The sequence below is a fragment of the Malurus melanocephalus genome, unplaced genomic scaffold (genome assembly GCF_030028575.1).
Source record: "Malurus melanocephalus ecotype Western Australia unplaced genomic scaffold, MMel_1.1 scaffold_383, whole genome shotgun sequence".
Lineage (NCBI taxonomy): Eukaryota > Metazoa > Chordata > Aves > Passeriformes > Maluridae > Malurus > Malurus melanocephalus.
The window spans coordinates 606,819-631,098 of record NW_026623615.1 but is presented as its reverse complement, the minus strand read 5'-3'; the positions used below and the strand labels follow the sequence as shown (position 1 = coordinate 631,098).

At 40.7% G+C, this 24,280-nt stretch overlaps 1 protein-coding gene across 1 annotated transcript; it reads left to right on the top strand.

Annotated features, from left to right (window-relative positions):
* The first annotated feature begins 206 nt into the window (after window positions 1–206).
* MRPL32 (mitochondrial ribosomal protein L32) lies at window positions 207–2,568 on the top strand. Its single transcript, XM_057379047.1, has 3 exons — window positions 207–368; window positions 1,279–1,463; window positions 1,978–2,568. The coding sequence occupies exons 1-3, from the start codon at window positions 242–244 to the stop codon at window positions 2,230–2,232; spliced, it is 567 nt and encodes a 188-aa protein (XP_057235030.1). The 5' UTR covers window positions 207–241; the 3' UTR covers window positions 2,233–2,568.
* The last annotated feature ends 21,712 nt before the right edge of the window (window positions 2,569–24,280 follow it).

Genomic DNA, 24,280 nt, shown 5'->3' with positions numbered 1-24,280 from the left:
GCGCGTCGGTGAGCGTGACRAGACGCGGTTGGCGGACAGGCGCGCCGTAAGGCATGCTGGGAGTTGGAGTCCTCCATGCGCCCTCCGCCGCCCCTCCTGCTGATGGCGAGAGCAATGCTGGGATTTGGAGTCCTGTTCTTCGGTCCCTGCAATGTCATGGCATGCTGATGGCACTCGGTTTCCCAGAAGGCTCAGCGACAGGCGCGTCTCTCCTCAGGGTTCGGCGGGGCCGGGTGGGGYTATGGCGGCGCTGGTGATGGTGGTGTGCTCTCCGCTTCCACGGTTTCGCGCTCTGTTCCAGCGCTGCTGGGGGCGGCTGGATCGCGGCCTCTGGCCGGGTGTCTTCAGGGGCCAGTGCCCGGCCTGGGGTAGGTCCCGGCCTGTTCTCCGCCCAGCTGAAGGAGCTGGTCGTGTTCTTGTGTCACCTACCTTGGGAAGGGTTTGGAGTAGATGATCTCACAGGTCGCTTCCAACGCCATCGATTCTGTGATTCTGTGAGAGGGTGGCATCGGAGCTGCGGGATTCRTTTTACCCCTGAACGGCGGAGGGAGGGAGAGCAGTGGGGCAGGAGGGCGCGACCGTGGGGTCAGTGAGGGAGCTGGGCTGAGGCGCCGCTGTGCCCTTGCTTCGGGGGTGTTGGCAGCATCCGTGTTGTGTTTCCTCGACCGCCTGTGAAAATGGGGCTTGGCTGTAAGGAATTTCTTTCTCACAGAATCTCAGGTTATGCTGAGTCGGAAGGGATCATCAAGTGCAACTCAGCCCTGCACAGGACAGTCCTCAGAGTTACACCATGTAATGCCTCACAATGCCATGACATGCCTGAGAGCATTGTCCAAATGCTTCTTGAGCTCTATCGGGCTTGGAGCTGTGATCACTTCCTTGGGGAGTCTGTTCTAGTGCCTAGCTATCCTCTGGGTGAAGAACTTTTTTCCCAATATCCTGACTCAGCTTCATGCCATTCTCTGGAGTCATGTCACCAAAAAGAAGAGATAAGTGTCTGTCCCTCTGCTTCCCCTCATGAGGAAGTTGTTGACTGCAGTGTRGTCTCTCCTCAGTCTCCTCCAGGCTGAACAGACCAGATTACCTCAGCTGCTCCTCCTACAGCTTCCACTCAAGGCTGTTCATCATCGTTGTCACCCCCACTTTGGATGCTCTCTTTGTATCTCGGCGTTGTATCTTTCTTACACTGTGGTGCCCAAAACTGCRCACATTATTCAAGGGGAGGCTGCACCAGTTCAGAGTGGGATGATCACCCCCCTCTTTTTCTTTCTGCTGCAGAGCCAGCACTAGCTGTGCAAGGTCCAGCTCTTCTCCCACAAGGGATAAATGATGCTGGCGAGAGTAGCACCAAGGCGCCCAGCCTGCTGGAGAGCATCCTGTGGATGGCAGCACCCAAGAAAAGACGCACCATCGAGGTGAACCGCTGCAGGCGGAGGCATCCCAACAAGCTCATAGAAGTAAAGGTAACCCACAAAGTTCTTATTTTGGAGAATCATTGAGAGGGAAGTACTGACTCTAAAAGCTCTCTGGACTTTGTTTATAACTAAATAAGCCTGTAAGATACTGTAATGTTAAAAATCCWTTGTAACAGGTATGTTCATCATGTGTGACAGTAGTCTTGAGTTTTAATAAAGTGGCATTTGAGGTGCAAGCCAACAAAATGTGAATTTTGGCTGAACAGATAATGTAAGTGGAATAGTYCTATGCATTCTGTGCATCAATTGAGTCCATAGGTTTTTAATCTTCCAAACATCAATAGGCATAATGATTTAGATACTGACTTCACATGCTGTTAGTAGTAAGCATTTGACATAGCATCACATTACAGAAAAATTACATAGAAGAATAGATTTTGAAATGGCAGTTGAATTTCTTTGCTATTTCATTTAACATTTTTATTAGTTTGTAGCTGCTCCCTGTTTCTTTTGTTGCTGCTGTTCACATTACAAAATTTCCTGTTTTCAACTGTTGTTTTAGAGGAACATAGATGTCTGTCCTGAGTGTGGAAACTTGAAGCAGAAACACGTCCTTTGTGGCTATTGTTACGCAAAGGTCAAAGCAGAAACTCGACTGATACGGATGGAAATTCATAAAAAGGAAGAAGGACCATTTAATGCTCCAACTGTAGAGACTGTTGTCCTTTATGAAGGAGAAAAGCCCACAGAAGAAGATAAAGGCAAACGGATCATTGAAAGAGCCAGGAAGCGTCCTTCTTGGTTTGTTCAAAATTGATGCTGTAGAATTGACGGTAGCAGAAAATTGCTGCAGGAAGAGAAATTATTTTCAAGAATGTTTTTCTCATTCTCTCAGTGTGAACAGAACTCCTCTGAACTTTTGGGAAGCCTACTTAAATATTGTGTCATGCCATATGATTTTACAGTCAGGTATTGTTTCTCTAGCATGCAGTGGGAAATGCTTCTCAGTTATACATCTGGATTTGGACATCTGTGTACAGTACACTGAATAATTTGTATGCTAATGTTCTGGTTTTGTAAATAACATCTTTTAAACAAAGGGAAAACACATTCATGGATGTACAATAAAGTTTGTTAAAGTGTCCCAGGGAAATTTGCTTTCTGATTTTGGCTGCTACTCTTTTGGAGCAGGAAAAAATGTTGAAAAGCAATATTAATTAGAAACAAAGGATATTTGCAAGGAAATATGCAGTTATTTGGTTATTTCCTTCGTTTGGATCTCTGCATGATGCTGCTGTTTCAGATAATTGGTGATCGTCCTAGGTTCGAGTGAAATAGTGTTGCCAAGTAGTATTTGCATTTTTTCTTCACTGGACCAAGGTTCAGTGTTCCTTGCTGTTAGTATACAAGATAGTTTTGTGCCTTAAAGGGAAGTGGAAACTTCCCTTTCACTCCTTAAAGTACACRTGATTTTTTGAGCAAAAAACCAAATCGACATGTAATGACTGGAAATCTGTAAATCTGACAGGGGTCAAAGCTGGCTTTTTGCAGCCACTGCTGTTCAGTAGTCTGCATGGTCTGTGTATGCTTGGAAAACCACAAACAGACACAGTGCCTTTGGCTGGAGTCCTTGGCAGAAAGGGGATGGCTCTGCCTTCAGTGTTCATTGGTGCCCTGCAGCAGTGCAGTTGCAGCACCTTGCTGTTGGTTTTCACTTTGGTTTTAGCCACAGAGCAGCACCACTGCATTTCGGGCTTATGACTGTTTTCAGTTTTTGTTTGGGATTTCAGCATACACATACACTGGTATTGTGGCTCAGCCACCCTGGTAGCTATTTGCTGCCAAAAAATGCAAACCCGCTCCAATCCCGTCTGGGTTGTCCCTCCATTTCCTTGGCACTTGAGTGTATGTGCTCCTTTGCTTCCTGATTCGGGGAGCTGTGCTGACTTAGAATTTTTCCCTGGCTTTCTACAGCTTGATTTTTTGGTGGGGATCTCACTGTAGGGATCTTCCATCAGGGTCAGAAAAGTGGCAGTGTGGACTGTAAGAATATGAAAGTGGAGGACACAGGACCACACCTTCCATAGTAGCCTTCATTTGCAGGCTGAGCTTGCTCAAGGAGTGGGCTGGTGTGTGCTGTAATGCTTCACTTTGGCTTTCCTTGCTCTAGATGCCATGCTTTGAAGCATAACTGGTAGTAACAGATGTTAGTGGAGATACTACCTTTCCTCCAGAAAGTAAGAGAATAATGGCAACTGGTAAGTGTAAATTGATGCCATTCAGTTGGTGGTATCCAAGCAAACAGCCTAAGTCCTTTTGATTTGTTGAAACAGGATTTAGTCTAGTCATGTCTGTTTTTCACTTGTTCAGAAGTGCAGGATATTTAGTGGAAAGCTAACTTTGCAGTGTGGCATGGGATGAGACTGACAGAGGTGAGATTAGCCAAACAGTAAGTCAGATACATACACACCTTACCCACAGGACAATTTATTTTAGGGAGAGGTGTGGGTCTTCGTTTGTCCACATACTATGGTTGGGTGCCTATATTAATATCAATATATTAATATATTAAAAGCAACTAAGTGCAATTGGCAATTACACCTTCCTATATTTTTTATATACTTATATAATTTTGACATATATTAATATTTTTGATATATGTTAATATTTTTGRCAGTTCTCTAGGGATACAAGCTGAATAAGTATCACTTCCTTCCAGATCAAAATCAGTGCATCCTTACAGGTACAAAATCAAGCAAAGGGGCAAGACACCTGCATGGATGAGCAAGGAGCTTCTGGTAAAACAGAGAAGAAGAAAGTTTATGGAAATTTGTGGAAAAAAGGGGCAGGGTGCTTGGACACTTGGGATGGATGTAGACATGTTTTCAGAGTATACAGGAATGTGATGTGGAAGGCTGCGGTTCATTTGGAATTAAATCTGGCAAGAGATATCAAGGACAACAACAGGAGCTCCCTCAGGTACATCAGTAGCAATAAGATTTGGGAAAACATGGGCCTGCTACTGATTGTGACAAAGGATCCAGAGATGGCGGCATTATGGAATGTTTATTTTTGTTTTAGACTTTACTGCTAAGGCAGCCTTCAGGATTGATTCCCTGACCCTGCAGGCAAGCAAGAGAATCTGGAGAAAAGATTTTGTGTTGGTTGAGGAGGGTCAGGTTAGAGTTGTGGGTGACAAGGCGAACTTGACACCCACAAATCCATGGGCCTTGATGGGATGCACCSTCAAGCGCTGAGGAAGCTGGGAGATGCTATTGCTAAAGCACTCTCCATCATTTTTGTAAGATCATAGAGAGGTACATGAGAATTCAAAGAACTATCAAAAGAGCAAGAAGGAGGACATGCCCCAGGAAATTATAAGCCAGTTCACCTCACCTTAATCCCTGGAAAGATGATGGAAAGGCCTGGTTGTCATCTCTAGGCATGCAGACTAAAAAGGTTATCAGAACTAGTCAAATGGATCCACCAAGGGGAAATCATGCTTGACTAACATCCTTGTTTGATGGAATGACTGGCTRTGTAGGTGAGAGGAAAGCAGTGGATAATGCCTAACTGGACTTCAGCAAGGCTTTTGACACTGTTTTCAGTGTTGTCATAAGCAAGAACTGGCTGAATTCCAGATCCCAGACTGTTGTGATAATCCCCACAGAGTCCAGCTRGAGGCCTGCAGCTAAAGGTGTTCTCCAGAGGTCGGTAGGGGGTCCAGTCATTGTTCAACAAAGATCATTAAGGGACTGGACATTCTCTTTTATGAGGAAAGGCTGAGGGAGCGRGGCCTGTTCAGCCTCAAGAAGAGATGACTGAGGGGACCTTATCAATGTCTGCAAGTACCTGAAGAGAAGCTGTCAGGAGGATGGGGCTCAACTCTTTTTCAGTGGTGCCCAGCAACAGGACAAGGGGCAGCACGCACCAACTGAACCACAGGAAGTTCCATCTGAATATGAAGAAAAACTTTTTTTCTATGAGGATGGACTGAGCACTGGAATAGGCTGCCCAGRGAGGTTGTGAAGTCTCCCTCACTGGAGATAYTCAAAACCYGCCTGGACACAATCTTATGCAGCCTGCTATAGGTGACCCTGCTTTAGCAGMAGGATTGGACTAGATGATCTCCAGAGGTCCCTTCCAACCCCAACTATTCTGTGATTCATTTCACAGCCATACAGTTGATGTTAATTCTGCATTTATGCAATCCAGACAAGARGAGATGCTTGATAATATTGCATAGTCATTTCTGAGTAATGTGAGGGGAAGGTCATCTGATATTCATGGTGTCTAAGAGAGAAATTAGAACCAACTGATAAATACTGAAGATTTGTGTGTGTAATTGCTGTAGTACCAGTTAATTTTCCATGGAAGAAGTTATCTTCAGTGTGTTTGAATTACCTTTCCTTCAACAGAAGAGCAAACTTTCATAGCTTTGACATGTTATCTCTGACAATGCAAAGCTCCATTACTTTCAAATAATATTGTAAAAAATAAAAATTCCTCTAAAATATGTTGCCTGGTCTGTTACTTGCAATAAGCCCACTTTATATGTAATTTTAGAAGAAATATAAATTGCATTAATGCTAATATAGGAACATACACTTTTGGAAACAGTGTAAATTAAAATTAACAAAAGGCAAGCTGGTTGTTGCAAATGCTGTGGTTTAGAATCCATTTACAAACAAATTTTATGTGCTAGTAATTTCATTTTGATTCTTTGGGTACCTGCTAGAAGTTGAAATAGACATTTTTTTGTCAGAAAATTTAATATCATTAAATATATGTGATATTTGGTTACAATTTTTCTTYAATAAGGATTTTATGTAAAAATTAATTTACTTTACATTTTAGAAAGATCCATAAAGATTATGTAATGTCCTAAAATACAAGGATGCAGGTTGCTAAACAGTTTTCTATATAACTAAGATCTGCAGGCATAGGGACGATCTCTGGCAATAATCAATTACGATATCCTTAGAGGCTGATAAACCACGTTTCTYTTTAATCACCCATTTAGCAAGGAAATGTTAATACAATGTTTCTGCGCAGTCATTATTCTGCTGAACTCACTATGCCGGTAAGCATCGGCATTTGATGTAAAATACCCTCCTTCAAAGCACTAGGTGGCAGAGCAGTGCAGGTTTCTGGAAGGTGCAAAACAAAAGCCCAAGATACAAGCGAGATAGGAAACTGTCAGATTCAACAAATTTACACCTGTGTAAGCAGATCATCTGCGAAAGGATTACATTTGATAAATAAAAAAAATACAATAATTGTTATGAAATAGAAACTAATATATTATAATTGATTCTTCCAGCTTCAATCTATGAAAACTGATGCAGTTTTTTTGTATATATTTATGGACTTCTGTTCTTTGCTGGTTGAATTGTTTGAAACTGCWGTTTGACTTATCATTTTTCCTTAATTACAGATGAGTTTGCATGTTGCTTTCTATGCCTAATGTATTCAGATAATTGACTTTTTATTTATGCAGCTAGAAAGTCCTAAAAAAATAGGTCTGATGGCATTCCAGTGAATTTCATGGCATAACTGTCTTGAATGCATASAGCCATAAAGATCTATTTGGAAACAGCAAAGAAACTGGAAAGAAAAGGGAACCAGTGTGGTGTTTAAAAAAATATTAGTTCTCAGAAGAGAATAGAAGATTTTGTGCCCCATCAAAGTTTTAAAATGTTTTAGAAACACACAAGCGATAAAGGTGCCTGCATCTTTAGAACTTGTGAATTAGTATTTAAATAAGATATTAACAAAATTCCTTCTTTCACCTCACATGACTGCATTGTGTAATTTATGCTGTGAATGAAGATCAGTAAGCATGAGATGTTTCCAAATAATTTACCTCGCTCTAACCTTAAGTCAAAGACTTAAGAATGGGACCAAGTGGAAGGAAAATCCATTAAATGAATGAGAAGAAAGTAGACTATGCAGCTGTTATGGATCTAGTTTTGCATGCACTTATGTATATTCCTAGGAGATTCTGTAGAAGTCAGTGGCATATAATTCAGGGGTGAGTTTGGTCCAATGTACTGAAATCCTGGGCATATGGATGTATGTAAGCAGATATATTTTTAATGCAGAGCATATACCTGGGAAACTACAGACAGATTTGGTTTACAGCTGAAAACTCAGATTGCCTTTGATGAATGTAGTAAATTAAGTCTAATCAGTTGATGTCGTTCAAACGTCCTATATTTCAGTTTTCACTGGCTGAGGACGATATGCATACTTAGAAGAAATTGTATAGGATTCGTTTCATATTGAAAGTGCTGGATAAACTTATGAAAAAGAAGCCTGAAGCTGGAGCAGAAGACTGAAAACAAAGCTTTTGTGGAGTTGTCAACATACAGTATTTGGTAAAAATTTCTAGAGTGCCACTGCTGAACCCTGTGATTTTTTTTTTTTTTTCTTTTTAAAGGAAGCATACTTCCTGGTTCTAAGACGGTGGGTCAAAAATGAAGAAGYAAAGATTTGGGAAAGCACTGAGCAGAAATTGAATCCTAGATTCTAATCTTCTAGCATTTTATACCTTTTAAACCAATCCTAGCATTTTGAAAAGTTGAGATATACCAGTACACAGATATCTGCTSTTTCCTTTGGTTTCTTCAAAGGGTACAGACTCTTCTCTTTACAAAACGATTCTGATGGAGTTGTTCTTGGCAAACGATCATACAGGAGTGTTCTGACATGTCCTGGGTGTAAGCTCGATTAACCCTTTATTCATCCTAAATTGGGAATCAGCTCACCAAGGCTCAAGAGGAATAGGCACCATAAATAAAGTATGTGTCATGGCGTAGGAAGGGCAATGAACCTCTGCTTGCAGAGCTGCCAGCTTTTACACTCATTCCCAAGGTATACTAAATCTGTTTCTATTCCCAGCCCCATTACACAGGCTCATCAGCCTGTCTATCAATATGGTTTACAGCTCTGCTTTCCATTATGCTGTTGTTCTAGAGCACATTATATGACATTCTCTCAATGGAACTAAGGAATTTGAACAGACTGTTGGAAAGATATATATCTCATTTTATAATCTGAGATTACTATTAAATACAAAGAATGGAGGTTTTGGAGGGGCTATACTGAATAGCTGAAAGCTCAAAATTGACTGGCCAGCCCTGTAGGAAAAGTTTGTTCTAAATATACCAGCTTTGGAAGTTCCTACTCATTTATTTTTTGACAGTTTCTACTCAGTCATAGTCAGATCAAGTAGAGCATCTAGGTGTTTTGAATAATACCAGGATTCTGTCCAGTTATAAACATCTTATATAATTCTGTCTCTCTTTAACAGGCTAAATGTTACCTTGATGTTCAAGAAGCCATTGGTTTCCGGAGGATTTCTTTTAAAGGAAATTGTAATTCCAAGTGACTGAGAGGCAGGCTATGAAGCATGAAGCTGTTGGTTACAAAGCCAATTAATGAGATCATGAAATCTTAATTTTTAAATTTTCTATTTTTAAAATGGAAGTCAAGGAAATAAAAATGAATCCTATTAGTTTCCAACATCCTTCATGATATATACCTTGAGCCCAAGGGTTGAGATCTCACAAAGTCCTTTGGTTAAGATTATTTGTGAACAAAGAATGTAATCTTTTAGGCATTTGGGAGAATGGTCGTACATTTGAATTTCTGTTTTCCCAAATGAACATTTGTCAGGTGTTTTTGTCCAGCAAAGGGCAGATTGCCACAGAGTTACTATGGAAAAGGAACAGAGGAAGTGTTAAAGACCAAGAAGGTACAGTCATTGTCAAGTCATTGCGCAGAAGTAAGAGGCATCCAGACTCTGTGTGTGTAACACAAGGAGTATAACAGGAGCTGCTGCAAGAAATGTGACTGAGGAACTAAGAGGTGTTCGTGTGYGTGGCCCTGCAGAAATGGATGCAGAGCAAATACCACACCCCCAGACATCACTTTGGTAGTAGCAAAATGTATTGGAAGCTAAATGGCACAATTACTACATCACAGGTGGCAAACTGAAATGCCAAAAGAGCAAGTGAATTCCTCAAAATTGCTCCTCAATTGGTGGCAGGGGAAGGAACCAGAGATATTTGCAGATTATCAGCCTTTTGTGTTCCCTGCTGTCACAGGTTAGGGAATAATGACAATTATCACTTGTGGTGCCAGTTAATGTAGCCAGGCTTGTGTCCTGATCAAGTAAACTGCGGCAAAGATACCATATATGAAAAAATTAGATGGAACATAGGCCCATGAGGGCCTTTATTCAGAGTTCTTCAGATAAACTGGAAATCTGGTGTATTACTAAACCATGCCCCCTTTATTGATTCTCTTTTCTCCTTTAACTTGAGAACAGGAGGAAAAAACAGTGTGATTTTTGCAGGAAGCTTCMAAGGACCAAACCAAATCTTTTCCCATCTGCAGAAAGAGTGTCTTACTCTAAAAGAAAAGCCATTCTGTGCAGTGAAGTTATTTGTAAAAGTATGACTCAGCTGGACAATGGCAGAATTTGTCCCCTGGAATTTTTAATGCATAAATCTAAAAATAAGTTTAGTCCTAGAAGTAAAAGACTTCTCCACAGATTAGACTTTTTTTGGTCCTTTATCTGCTATATACAAGACTATATTCTATTCCTTCTTTATCTGCTATATACAAGCTATATTCTGTCTAATAGGGAAAAGAAAAAAAAAAAAATCAACCCAAACGGTGCAAGAGATTAAATTGTTAGGAAGAGAAAACCCAAGAACATAAGATCCAGAGATGATTCACAAGCCAAACCAGCAGTACCAATGTGCAAAGAATTGGTTTGATCATTTCTCAAAGAAATCTTTTTTTCCTGTGAGATACTTCATGCTAAAAAATACAAAGGAAGAAAATTTGCAATAATTTCTTCCCTTTTCTTTTTGATCAAAGCATTGCACTTTGCTTTCAAGCCACCAGAGTGTATCTTCCACATCTTGCTGATTTGGCTGATACAAATTCAAAAGGCAACCAACTGAGAATAGTTAGTTTTTTCAAAAGTAATTTAATTTTTTTCAGTTTATTGATGTTATAATATCCCTGATTGCAATGACTGTATCTTCCCAAGAGCCTAGACATGGGCTTTGTTAATATGATTTTCAAGAATTCTGTCTGTATCAGGAACATAGCACTTGAAGGAGGAAAAAAAACAACTCCATAACCTTTGACAGACTTGATAGTTRCATTTGGGCCTGACATGTATGAAGGAGAATCTGAGACTTTAAGCAAGATTCCTTTCTTCTCAAAGATAAAGCTGAAATGAAAAAATGATGACCAGGGATAAACACATTTYTTTGAATTTTCCCAGCCTGTGGAGKTAAAAAAATAAAAAGATGAAAGTTACTTGCTGAATTTAGAGCTGTAGACAGCATTGTCAGGCACGCTACTCTTAGTGCATTCTATGTCTGTATCCCAAGAGAATTCCTCTTACATATTCACTGTTAATAGTGAATACAAGTAGATCTCCTTAAAGGAGCAAGGAACAGAAAAAGCTGTGAGAAAAATGTGAGTTATAAGGCCTCTACTTCAACAGTAAAATCCATAGTTACATTGGTTGAGTAATAGGATTGTAAATTTCATCATTCAGTACCTTCCCTTAAGTCTCAGAGGAGTAGTTGTGGAAAATAATAAGTCTCTGACCTTCTTAGGTTCTGAGGAAGCAGGAGGGAGCAGAGACATCAACTTTGAGGCTTATTCCTGCTGCAAGAGCTGCCACCTATTATCTTACATGGTCTCTTCATGCTCTGCTTTCCTGGACTCCATGCAGGAAACACTCAGTTTGTACTGCAATGCTTGAATATTTAGACATTTGCAATTGACATTTGCATTTGTAATTTGGCTGTGGTGGACTCCCTTGTTGCTTACTGCCCTGCCAAAATACCTTTGGCATGTCTTGTGATTTCCCAACCTGATCACTTATTTTMCCCATTTGAAACGTTGAGAAAAAACTAACTGTTCAGCTCCTTTCTTAAAAGAAGATCTCACATTTTATACAGCCTGATTTTCCTAGTATTCTCCTCCTGTTTTCTGCGTATGGCCTTAGGGTTAATTTCACCTTGGGTAAACTATTGATCTAAGCAGTGTAGATGGGGAAAAACATGGTTCCAATATTTCCAGCTAGCTGTTGCTGGGCTCTGCAGTAGTACCACTGCATTTTGCAAAAAAAAAAAAAAAAAAAAAGAATTAATGCAGGACAGAAATAAAGCACTATGCTCAGACTTCCTCCCTTCTTTGTTTTAAATCCTGGACTGGCAAAATTCTTGTCTCTTCCTGAGTCATTTTCCAGCGAAGCAAAATCCTGAGCCAAAGCTCCAGAACTGGTCAACAATTTGGTGCAAATTACTTTCAGCATTCAGTTCCCAAGACAGTCAATAAACATGGAGGACTCCCTGTATCTTGTTGACTTCTTCTTTCCAGTTTGTATTTTGTTTTAAAGAAAAGGACATTGTGCTGCTGTGACATACAGCCCCTACAAAAGACAGCTTTGTGTCTGCACAGSTCCAGCAACAGCAATATTTAACACTAACAACAATGAAGAGTCCGTGCTGAGAAGGATTCTTCACTTTCGCATCCACAGACGTGTATCCATTTTTTTCTATTTCTGATCAGCTCAAAAGACTGGCAAYATACAGAAGAAGATGTCTGATGCATCACTCATGCTAAGACTAATATGGTTTTATATCTTATTTTAGCTACAGAGAAAGTCCCAAGGCCATGGGGGATTATCAGAAAAGCTGCAATATGGAAATGTATGGAGAGGGAAGGGGATTGAACAGCTGGAGAGTACTCAATGCTGGTGCTCTATAGGGAAAGCAGAGATCTCATCATAAGTGCCAAGATTGTGTTGTAAGCACGTAAATCTCATAGGGTCATTAAAAGACAGTGTGGGTTGTTAGTTGTGGACCACCACCAGTTTTGGATTTTATGTCCCATTGTGACCACCACAGTTGTGTCTTCCTTGCAATGTAGTGTATTAGGCTGCAATACCTTTCGATTAATTTATGCGTTGTTTTTCTTGAAGCCAGCAGAAAGCCATGGTTTGTAATTAATGAATTTTTAAYATTGTATCTGTGTATGAGAAGTACATCACTTTTCTTGAGGGGTAGGGGTTTTTTCCTACTACTTACACATATTTCATATATTCTTCTAAATAGCAGAAAATTTCTTAATATTTTAAGAACTGTTATTGGCTAAACAAGCTGTCTAACAGAGAAATTAATTACTTCATTGCCTAGTTCAAAAATTCTTTTCAAGTGGTTGACCTTGTCACAAGTTAATAATTAGAAATGTGGATCGCTATTGGAAGTATATATGCAAATTTAGCAGCTGAAAGAAAGCTGCCATAGGAATAGTTAATTATGTCATTAAAAAGTGCCTTTTTACTTTCTCTTCTGCCATTTCATGTATAATCCCAAATCCGTTCTCCCTCTTGCTTTCCCCATTMCTTTGTCTCAGTGAAGCTATCCACTTTCTTTCACTATAGCCACATCTCTGACCCATCTGTTACATCATAGAATGATTTGGATTGGAAGGGACCTTAAAGATCATCTAGTTCCAACCCCTGTCATGGGCAGGGATTCCTTCTCATATTTTCTTCCAAGGATTGTGGGGGTTGGATTGGATGACYTCCAGASGTCCCTTCCAGCCCTAACAATTCTTTGATCTATCTTTTCATTGGTAGTTATTGTACAAAACCCTTATCTTCACCCCCACTAAAGGCTGAGATAGCTTGTGTTCTTCCCCAGCTCCTGAAAACAAACATTTTCKTCTGATGTCTTGCATTGAAACATGTTTGGGACCTGGTATTTCCACTCAGTTTACTGGGGAAGCCAGAAGGACACACAAAAACTTTGTTCAGGAAAAGTGATGCAAATTGTTATTTAGGAAGAAAACACAAAGACAGAAAGAGAGGGAAGCGGGGAGGGAAGAAGGCAGATCCTGTGTGTTTGGAGATGTGAGATTAGGCTCAGATGGAGGTTTGCTCCAGGACTCACTCTCCCAGATGTTGTGTGCACAGCCGCAGCTGCATTCCTGGAGTGCTCCACGTCACATGCTCTGTTGTGGGGGTTTTCCACTCTGCTAATTAATAATTTAACTGGGAAGACTGAGCAACCACTGACTGAATTATTGAAGGTGTAATTAAACTGGCAAGAGTTGAGAGGAGCATGATAGTGTTTTCTTAGCAAATATGAAGGGTTTAAATGAAACAAAATGTCACAGGTAAATTCAATTACTTCCCTGAACCTTCTCCCCCCGCCTCTATTAAACATCTGAGGCAGTAGTTTTGAATACTGGTAGTAAGTTTTCAGGAAAGCCACCCAACTGTTTGGAAGGTGGCCAAATTCTGACACTACTGGGAAAAAATGAGCTCTCATGTTCCACTTCTTTATCTTCTGTAGTAGCAGCAGTGAGCCCCTGTTTAAAGGCAGGATCACGCCCCAACACTACACGTTTGGGCAAACAGCATGCCCTTGCATGCAAAAATTTAGCAACCTCTGCACTGCAAAGATTAACACAGGCTGTGGAACTGCTTCCTGGTTGCCTGGAGTTCCTTTGAGGCAGAGATAAGGAGCTCACAATTTTGTCCTGTGTAGAAGAGTTCTTAAGGGCTGTGACAAAGGTTTAACTTAGTAAAATTGGACCTGATAATGCAGCAAAAGTTATTTTAGGTGGACTTCCTTTTTGAAAGACTTTGGCTAATCTTGGCTGTCTTGCTGTAACATAAGAAGGCATAATCCAGATGTGGAAATCAAGTTTGGCATGATTTTATTTAGCCTATGAAATGCTTGCATTAATCCTGGGATTTAATCATTCCACAGCTGAGCGCTGTGCTTGTGACAAAGTTGTGATGTTCTCTATCAAGATATTCCAGCTCCTATGGGACAAAACCTGAAACTAGAAAACGCATCTTTTCCTGCTTTGGAGCAGAATAATGTGGACCATCCATTTTGYCTCTCCCTGCCCCAGTGCAGGAATAGCCTTTGCCCTGCATGTGTGATTAAAGCAGCATCCAAGCAGCATTGCATCCAATGTCAGAGTGTGACATAGCTGCTCCAAGTTACAGTCTAGCTCCTAGATTTATTTAATAGCCAGAGAAACCTCTATGTTGGGCAGAATTCTAAGGGAAACCTGTAGCCATGGGAGGTGAAAAGACATGGAGGAGCTGAAAGAATCAATAAAACAAAATACTACAGAATTTTTAAAAAAACAACAAATTGTAAGCACTTTAAAATAAAAAGGAATTTATCTCCATTGGTATAAGCTGCTTTGAAAATCTCATTTATATTCTCCAGCAGTATTTTTCTTTTTTTACTTTTTTCTAACTTAGGTTTTTTGAACAGTTTACAATAACTCAACATCCAGCAGATTGTTTCTGTCTTGTCCAGATCCTCCTGGGAAAATGGTGAAGTCAATTTATTGTGCAATTATCCTATGACCTGAGACATGCTGGTAACACAGTTTAATAATGATAAAGAAATGTTGCCAGAGATAGTTAAGAGGGAGGTGGAATAGAGTTTATTTTGTGCTTGTGGGAGTTGGTAAGGAATAGGACARGTGACCTGAGGAGAAGCTAAGCTCCACTACTCATGCCCCTGCCCCAGGTATAAAAAGACAAACATCATATTGTCTATGCTAGCAAGGGTTCTGAGAACTTCTTCAGAGAATGAAGTGGAAAATTGAGACTCATATGAGATTCCTTAGCTAATTTCTGACCAATTGGCAGAGATAAAATTGACTGCAACAGAAATCTGACTCCCAAAAGTTTTGAAAGCAAATATCCTTGCTTCAGGCAATTACATAGATTTCCCAAATAAACTGTAGTATTTCCTCAATTCACTTCTTTCCAGAAGTCTCCTTCCCTGCTTTTTTTGTGTTGAGCCTCTGTATCTTGAGATAAACCAGAAGCAAGACGCTTTCAGCTAGTTACTGTGCCACTGACCTTCCCCTCGAAACTAGACTAAATAAAACTTTAGTAAAATCACATATGAGTGAGTACTGAACCAGCTGCCAGATAATATTGGAGGTCACAAAGGCTGCCAGACTTGTGGGGAAAGCAGGCACYGGGAATAAGAGAACTTGTGTTGAGTCATGAGGAATGGGTAAGCCAAAAAAAGGATGCTGGGTGAAACAGGGAGGATRAACACAAAGGAGCTGTGGCTGATACTGGTGGAGACCCAAGTCACTTCCCACTTCCCATAAGAGCTGGACTCACATCACACAGCCTTACTAGTGTGTGACAGTGGAGGCTGGGAAGGTCCATTCTGCTGTCATCAAAGCTGGGATGCAGTCACCTCAGGCAGAGTTGCCGAACTGTGCTCTGGCAGGTTTTGCAGGAGACCTGCAGCATTTTGAGAGAGACGTTTACAAGAAGCAGCAGCTCACACTGAGAGAAAAACTCGGCCAAAGGGAGAGGTGCGGCTCTCCACAGAGGCACTTGCCAGCAGCACGCCTCCCACTGAGTTTTTGTCAGCATGGTGATTTGGAAAATAAATACTTGGTCTGACCCACCAACCTTGCAAGTTGCTGAACCCTTGATGAAACAGTTGCCAACTGTAGTAAGAAAATGCAACAATTGTGCAGTCACAGCTCTAGATCACATTGCACCTCTTCTGATCTCTCTTGCTGTGCCTCCGAGGTGGAGAGCTCTGGCATGAAGTCTGACAGCAGGCTGCCGGTTGCTTCCTCTTCTTGCAGACACTTAGGGAGACGCAGGGTTTTCAGCTTTGCTTGTCCTTAGTCCCTCAGCCCTCTTCTCCTTTTGGGCTGAAAAAGTTAATTGTATGGAATTTTGTAGGTTTTGACTCTTAATGCCAGCTTTTGTCTCCATCTCTCCCAGTGTCTCCTGAGCACTAGATATGAGTTTTGCACACTATGGAATGAGAGATGCAGGTGGGATGACCACCTCAAATGAGAAAGARAAATCTCTTGATTTCATGCTCCCACAGGCATGAGAGAGGCTTGAGAGACCTCCATTCCAGTGACCTCTCAGAAACAAATAAGAAGCATGTTTGGATGAGTGGATGCTTTTAACCTGAAGCTACAAACTAATGTCTGAGAGTTTGGGTGTGCTCTCTCTGTCCCACAGTGGAAAATAAAAGAAAGAGGAGCAGATCCCCACAGCCAAGGTGAAATTCTCTKCTTCCAGAAACCAGCTGCTCAGGACCAAGACAGTAACATTCACTTTTCAACTATTTTCACCTTGAATGAGAATGGAAAGCAGCCTGTTTTAATTTCATTTCAGATATCCAGGGGGGTCTTTGTGCTATGTCTGTCTTGTGGTTGTTTCCAAACATATTCATTTAAACTAAACTTTRTTTTCTTAGAGGAAATAATCCAAAAGAAATAATTTGCATTTGCCTCTTCTTCCTCTCCCCCTTATTCTATTCATTGAAGATRTAGGATGTGTGAGACTATAGAATATCCATCTCTGCTCCCCTCAATATTTCATTAATATATCCAAGTCTTAGTTCTCTACTGAGGTTTCATTCTCTTTTTTAAAAAAGTGGAAAAAACAAAAAACAAAATGTTGCTTCCAGCCAGCCCTCTTTCAATATGACAGGACAGATCTCTTACCCCTTATCTGCATTCAATGAACTTTTCCCACAGGTACTAACATTATGACAACTCAGAAATGTACAATCAAAACAACTGAGTGACTTAGCTGTATAGTTTGCATGGAAAATTKATCTTCTTTGGAAGATAGATGAAGATGTTGGGGAGGACCAGAATAATGTGTGCATGTCTGCTAATTATGTGAGTAATTCAAGGTCTTCCATTTCACATTTATCCCAGAAAAGTAYAAAGTGCTGATGCAGGTTTGTCCCTTGTGGGGACATCCTCAAGTTGGGTTTCAGGCAGAGCCTGAAGGGGTGAGAAGAAAGTTCATCTTCAAGCCAGTCCTGCAGGCAGCTACCTGCACACTGAGGCTGGCAGCAGAAGCACTGGTTGGTGTTCGTTTGGGTTACAGCAGCAGATTTGCATGRAGATAAATGGAGACTGCTTCTTCCTTTCAGCTTCATCCCCTGCAAGTGGCAGACTTGCTACTGAAGCAGCTGGATGTGTTTGTGGTAGCTTCCAAGAGAAGTGAGCAGATCGATGGTAGTGTGTGCGCTACCACAACAAAGGGAAATCCTGTTCTGGGCTCGGGAAGCTGTGGGTGTCCATCAAGAGGACTGCCCTTTGTTTGTGGACAGAACTGCTGAGCATTAGGATTTATAATAGAGGTGAGCTGCTTGTCACAAATGCTCCAGGGAGGACAGGAGAGAGCCCACATTAATCCAAAATGGTGAAAATCCAGATTTTAATTCCTACAGAATTTCTACAGCTGCTCAGAAATTTAGTGTGGCAGTCTACAAGGAAAACCCACGCGGCTTAGTTTTTTGTTTTTTCAAAGGGGTTTTGATAGTGAGCTAGTTCAAACTCAGAACACCCCAAATTAATTAATTAACKGTATATGTAGATATTAAATTTTTGAGAATTATGTGTTTACTTGTATGGAGGCTAAATAGACTGGGTTCCCAGGACAGCTATAATTTCATATAATAGCATTATTTACCATAAAAGTGCAGATATTTCCTGAGACAATGAAGCATATGCTGCTGCCTGAAAAGAGTGCTGTAAAAGGGCATAGATAGCAGGGCATTATTGAGTGTGGAAGAAAGATGGCAAAAGATTCTTTACCTTTAGGGCTTGCAGGAATAGGACAAGAGGCAATGGTTTTAATCTGAATGAGGGTAGATTTAGACTGGACAAAAGGAAGAAATATTTTTCAGTGAGGGTGGTGAGACACTGATTGCAGGTTGCTCATATACACTGTGAACRCCTCATTCCTGGAAGTGTTCAGGGACAGGCTGGATGGGAATTTGGGCAATCTGATCTAGTGGGTGAAATCCCTGCCCATGGCAGGAGGGTTGGACTAGATGATCTTCAAAGGTCCCTTCCAATCCAAATCATTCTGTGGTTTTGAGATTTTATTCCCACTCCTGTGGGGCATCCTTCTCTCACCAGGGSTGGTTTCCTGTACAGCTGAATAACAGAATTGGTGAAAATGTATGTGCTTACTGGAAATAATACAAATTAATCTTTGGACAGTCCTGCTATCCAGTCCTTAAGTGCCTTTTTGCACTTGCTCCCTGATGCTAAAGGAAATGTAAATTTGGTGGCTTGCAGTTGCCTAAGGAAGACTCCAGCTGAGRACAATCCTTGCATAGAACATGTTAGAGCAGCTGTAGTGATTCTGCACCAGTGCTGTGTGGGGTTTCTGGATGGCATGTGCTACAAATAGCCTGAAAAAAATCTAAAAAAAAATGAGTAGTGAGAATAGGAGAGACKCTATTATATTCTCTAGACTTGGTGTGGGGATCTAGGGCTGTGTCATGCTCCTGAGCAATCTAGGCTTTCATGTGTTGCTCTCTGGGAGTTCCCAACCTTCAGCTTCCCAGCAGAGTAGGTGAGGGGACCACCAGCTGGCTTTTTCTGCAGCACTCCACAGAGGACAAATGCTCCCAGCTCCTCGCTGGAGCTTGGGGCCACCCCGCTGAGTGGCTGTCAGGTCCACAGGGACTCCAAATCAACATCAGGCACTGTTTTCCACAAATAGAAAGTAGCAAATAGAAAGTTTTGTTTCCAAGCAAATAGAAAGTATTGCTCTTTGGAAAACTGTCCTGAAGAAAACAATTTATCCAATCATTCTTAGAATCACAATCTTGGAAACCAGCCTTTGCTGGAATGAAGAAAGAGGCATTCATTTAATAAATTATGAGGAGCAGCCTGACTTAATGCACACCTTCTTAATAGTACTTGGCAGTGTTACTGCTTGTGATGATATCCTTAATGCATTTGCTACTGAATAAGTAATATATTTTCCCAGTGTGATTGCACATACTGCTCAACTCATTTTTCTTGAATATCCAGACATYCTGTTTCAGATGCTAGGATTATTTTGTTGAAATGACCAAACTCATAGCCAATAGTTCTTTTTGTTTTCTATTGATTGACATGGTGTTATTTGTTTGCAGGAGGAAAATTTAAACCCTAAACCCAAGAAACATTTCCCTAATGTTAAACCCAACCAAAGTCACATTTCTCCAAGAGATTCYTCCTGCGAACGCTCTCTTTTGCTGCATCTTGCTAGCCTGCAATCAGGGATAGGACTGGYGTTCCTAGTCAAGTGAAGCTTTTCTGAGCRAGAACTCCATTTTTACACTGTYGGAGACTGAATGCAGCATAGAGAGGCGTACCTTAGAGAAAGGTTTTCTTCGRCAGATTGTGCTTGTAAAATCTCTCTCTTGCTGCATCTTGTTAGCCTGAAAGCAGGAATAGGGCTGGCATTTCAGGAAAGCTTTGTACACAGGTGAATGTGTTCTGAGCAAGAACTCGCTTTTCGCACACTTTGAAATCRAGTGCAGGCTAACGGGCACATAGCGCAGAGAAAGCTTTTGTCGGAGAGATTCCCCCTGTGAACTCTCCTTTTTGCTGCATCTTGCCAGCCTGCAAGCGGGGATAGGGCTGGCATTCCGGGAAAGCCTCCTAATCAAGTGAAGCTTTTCTGGGCAATATCTCGCTTTTCGCATTGTTGGAGCCTGAATAGAGTACACAGGGGGCTATCATAGAGAAAGCTTTTCTTCAAGAGATTCTGCTTGTAAAATTCTCTTTTGCTGCATCTTGCCAGCCTGAAAGCAGGAATAGGGCTGGCATTTCAGGAAAGCCGTGTACGCAGGTGAACATCTTCTGAGCGAGAGCTCGCTTTTCACACACTTTCAACCCTAGTGCAGGTTAATGGGCACATAGTGCAGAGAAAGATTTCTCTGAGAGATTCCCCCTAAGAATGCTCTCTTTTGTTGCATCTTGCTACCCTGCAAGCGGGGATAGGTCTGGCGTTCTGGGAAAGCCTCCTAATCAAGTGAAGCTCTTCTGGCCGAGAACTCGCATTTTGCTACATTAGAGACTGAATGCAGCATATGGAGGGTAGCCTAGAAAAAGCTTTTCTTCAAGAGATTCCCCCTGCGAATGCTCTCTTTTGCTGCATATTGCCACCCTGCAAGCGGGAATAGGGCTGGCATCATGAGAAAGTTTCCTAGTCAAGTGAAGCTTTCCAGGGCGAGATCTTGCTTTTTGCATTGTTGGAGCCTGAATGCAGCATACAGCGGGGGGACCTTAGAGGAAGCATTTCTTTGGAAGATTCTGTTTGTAAAATTGTAACATCTCTCTCTTGCTGCATCTAGCCAGCCTGCAAGCAGGGACAGGGCTGGCATTCTCTTCCTGTTGTGCACATCTATTCTTTTTCAACACCAGTCAGAAACTTTGTTATAACAGAAAATCTTTGTAATTTGTCCCAGGGATGGGAAACAAATCATGCCTTCATTTTTAGTGTAAATRTAACATTCGTGGAAGGCACACAATATTCTATTCCTCCTAGACTACATAATGCCAAAATTAATAATAGCCATTTTAAACACTTCACTGTCAATTATGTTCTAGGGGSCCTGTTTTTTTACTTAGAAATTAATTTTTCATGACAGGCTGGCTGAACAGTTTGGAAAATGCCAGGAAAGAATATATAGACTTTCTCCCATACTTTGTTGTGTCTCTGAGAAATAACTCAGCTAGGAAAATCAGGAAGAAAAATATAAGATGAGAAATGAAATTACACTTTGAGTTTTTTCCTCTTAATAATAATGCTGTTAGAATTTCTTTTCATACAGAATCTTACAGAGCTGAAGGCTGGGATATATCTGAAGGAATATTCAAGGATCATTTTACAGACGCTGGAACTCAGCTAACTCCACAGAGATTGGTGAGACAGCAACATAAACTTACCTGCAAGAGAAAGCAGTAAAGCCTGTTTGGCATGGAATTTCTGATTCTGAATGCRGGCTCTGATCAGTGCAGTTATGAAGCAGCATCTCYTTAGCATGGAAACAGACTAACTGCCCTTCCTATGTGCATGAATGACTGGCTTTAGGGCTGAGCAAGACAGATCCTAGGACACATCTTAAATGAGAAATTCCATAAATTTCCATTCCATGGAAAAATGCAGCATTGTATAAAATGGAATTACCATTAATAAATCTCATTAATTATGAAAATAATAAATATAATGTTATTTGGCAGMACAAAATGAGTGCAATACATAACATTTCTAATTATCCACTCCTATTTCTTAGCATAATTTTCCTTCCAAAGTAAAATAGAAAATAAAAAATATAAATCATAACATGTTTTCATATAGGCTGAGTTCACCCTGCTATTGCATTCACACATATTTCCATCATAATAAATCATCCTATATTAGTCTTGTCATCTTTACAGCCCCAGGGTAACCCCGGTCCATGCATGAATCACACCTCTTTCACTGACACATCTCAGAGTATTTGCTAAAAATTCCATAAAACTTGAGAGCAGGCCCAAATATTGCCTTTTGSCATTGGTGTTTTACTCAACCAATTTCCCTTGGAGTGCCATGGTGCAGAGCCCCAACTTCCATTACTTGAGGACAAGACCCAGAGAGTTCCTCCCTTGTCATGCATTCACTTTATTAGTACTACCTTCCTTTCTCCTGACTGAGAAGGAATGTGCAGTAAACTTTTTTACTTATTAATGAGAAATTTGAAGAAAATTTGTTGGCAGTGTGCCTGAAGAGCATCACTGATTATCACTGCAAAGGTGGGACGGAGGAAAGAAAGGTGATGAGTCAGAAAACACAATTGCTTGTGTTTTCCATCTCTTTCACAGACCTGTCCAGAGATTTCAAATGTCTCCATTCACAAGGGTTCTTTCACCATTTGACCACATAATTCCATGTCTTGGGATTCCCTCCAAATAACCTCAATAAAGGAAATCAGTTATTTCCCCCACATAGGAATGAAACTACCATTTGCATTTATAAATGCATCCATTAAAGGTTTAATTGAGTTTATTGCATTGCAGAAAGGAGAACATCTCCTCAGGTTCTGTTGACCTCAAATGACAGAGAGTATCTCAGTGTGACAAGTGACCATCACTCTCATTTAAAAAAAAATTACGTTTCTCAAACATCTGGTGCAGCACAAAAATAGGAACAGGACACAGGTGGAAACAGTGAGTTGAAGATTTATCTTGGTAGCACTCACGATCTTTGCCCTTTATCAAACAGCAATGTATGCTGCTGAGACTTCTGTGCTCAAACTCTGGTTCACTGAGAATTAACCTAAATTTTAAAGAAATTGCTGCCATTATTAAGAAAAGTGTGTACTTATGCATTAGTTAACATGAAATAATATCAATCCTCAAATGAAAGTATAAACTTCAGAAGAAAAGAAATACTATCCTTTCAAATGTTTACTTTTAATGAAAGGTTTTGTTCATCAAAATTTTACTTTTAACAGAATGTGTAGTCCTTCATATTTAATTGAATTGCTGTTAAAATTTCTCACTGTTTTTGACTCTAATAGTAGAATGATCTGCATCTCATGGAAGTACCAGGTAAATCTGACTCAGGATCTCTTCTTACCATCACTTCTTTTTAAATTTAGAAAAGATCAAAACCAACAAAATGAGATCCCAGTAGTTCCCATAAGAAGTTAAATTTACTAGATACTGAATTGTTCCATGGAARGGAACAAATAATATAGATAAACAAAAGTGCTTTAGATAATCCAGATTAACTGACATAGGCAGCTATTTTGTTGGTAGACACAGATACAAAATATTCCAAAGGTGAGCTATCTTTATCATTGTCTCCAGAGATTTCTAAATGAGAGGAAAGATGTGAGTAAGTGGATGACAGGCACAGCAGATGATGTTCCACTGGCACGCATGCACRCTTGCCATTTCCAACTAYTCTATCTGCTGTCTGATTAATTAGTGGCAACTCAACGATTTCAGGTGGAATTTACTGCTTGATCTTAGCAGTATAGTACCATACTGCACTAGAGGAAGTGAGAGCTATCAGAAAATATGAAATCTCCCCCAGCCCAAAAGTCAAACCAATATTACAGGTTCACAACAAAGTCAAACAGTATTGAATACATTGAAGATAGAGGAGTTTTTGCACTGCTGTGCCTTAATCATACACCAGAGCTTCAAATAAATGTGAATATCAAAACCAACTCCGAACTTGCTCTGGCTTCGATACTTATGTCCCAGCTTTTCCTCTATCAAAACCATTGTTGTTTATTTTTTTGTCTGCTCTTCAAAACACTGCTATTCTAATTCTGAATAAAGGCCTATGACTGAGTCTGTTGTGAAAGCTGTSTTCATAGTTTGAGACAGAAATTCCTATTCTTGAATGAATAMATTTCCTTGAACAGACTCCTTGCAATATTTCTTCTTTTCTGGAAGAAATGAATATAATTATGTGTCCTTATTTCAGCTGGCATAATTTTCTTCCCACTGACCAGTACAGTGTGTTGTTTTGAACTGAGTATGAGGCTGATGTTGATAACACACTGATGGTTCWTRTGTTGCTCAGCAGTGCTTACCCTGAGCCAGGGGCTTTTCAGGTTCCTGTGCTCTGCCAGTGAGGAGCTGCACAAGGAGCTGGGAGGGATCATGGCCAGGACAGCTGGCCTGAACTGGCCAAAGGCATATTCCAGACCATAMAATGTCATGCCCAGTATATGAAGTGTGGGGAGTTGTCTGGGAGGGGCTGATCACTGCTGGGAGCTGGGCTGGACATCAATCAGTGGGTGGTGAGCAATGGCACTGTGCATCACTTCTTTCTCTTGGTTTTTATTACTCCTTTTCTCTCTTTTCCACTACAATWGTCAGCAGCAGTAGTAGTGTAYTTTATTTTGTTTTGTTTAGATTATTAAACTGTTCTCATCTCAAGCCATGAGCTTCTTTCTGATTCTCTTCCCACTGGGGTGAGGGTATTCAGGTAGCAG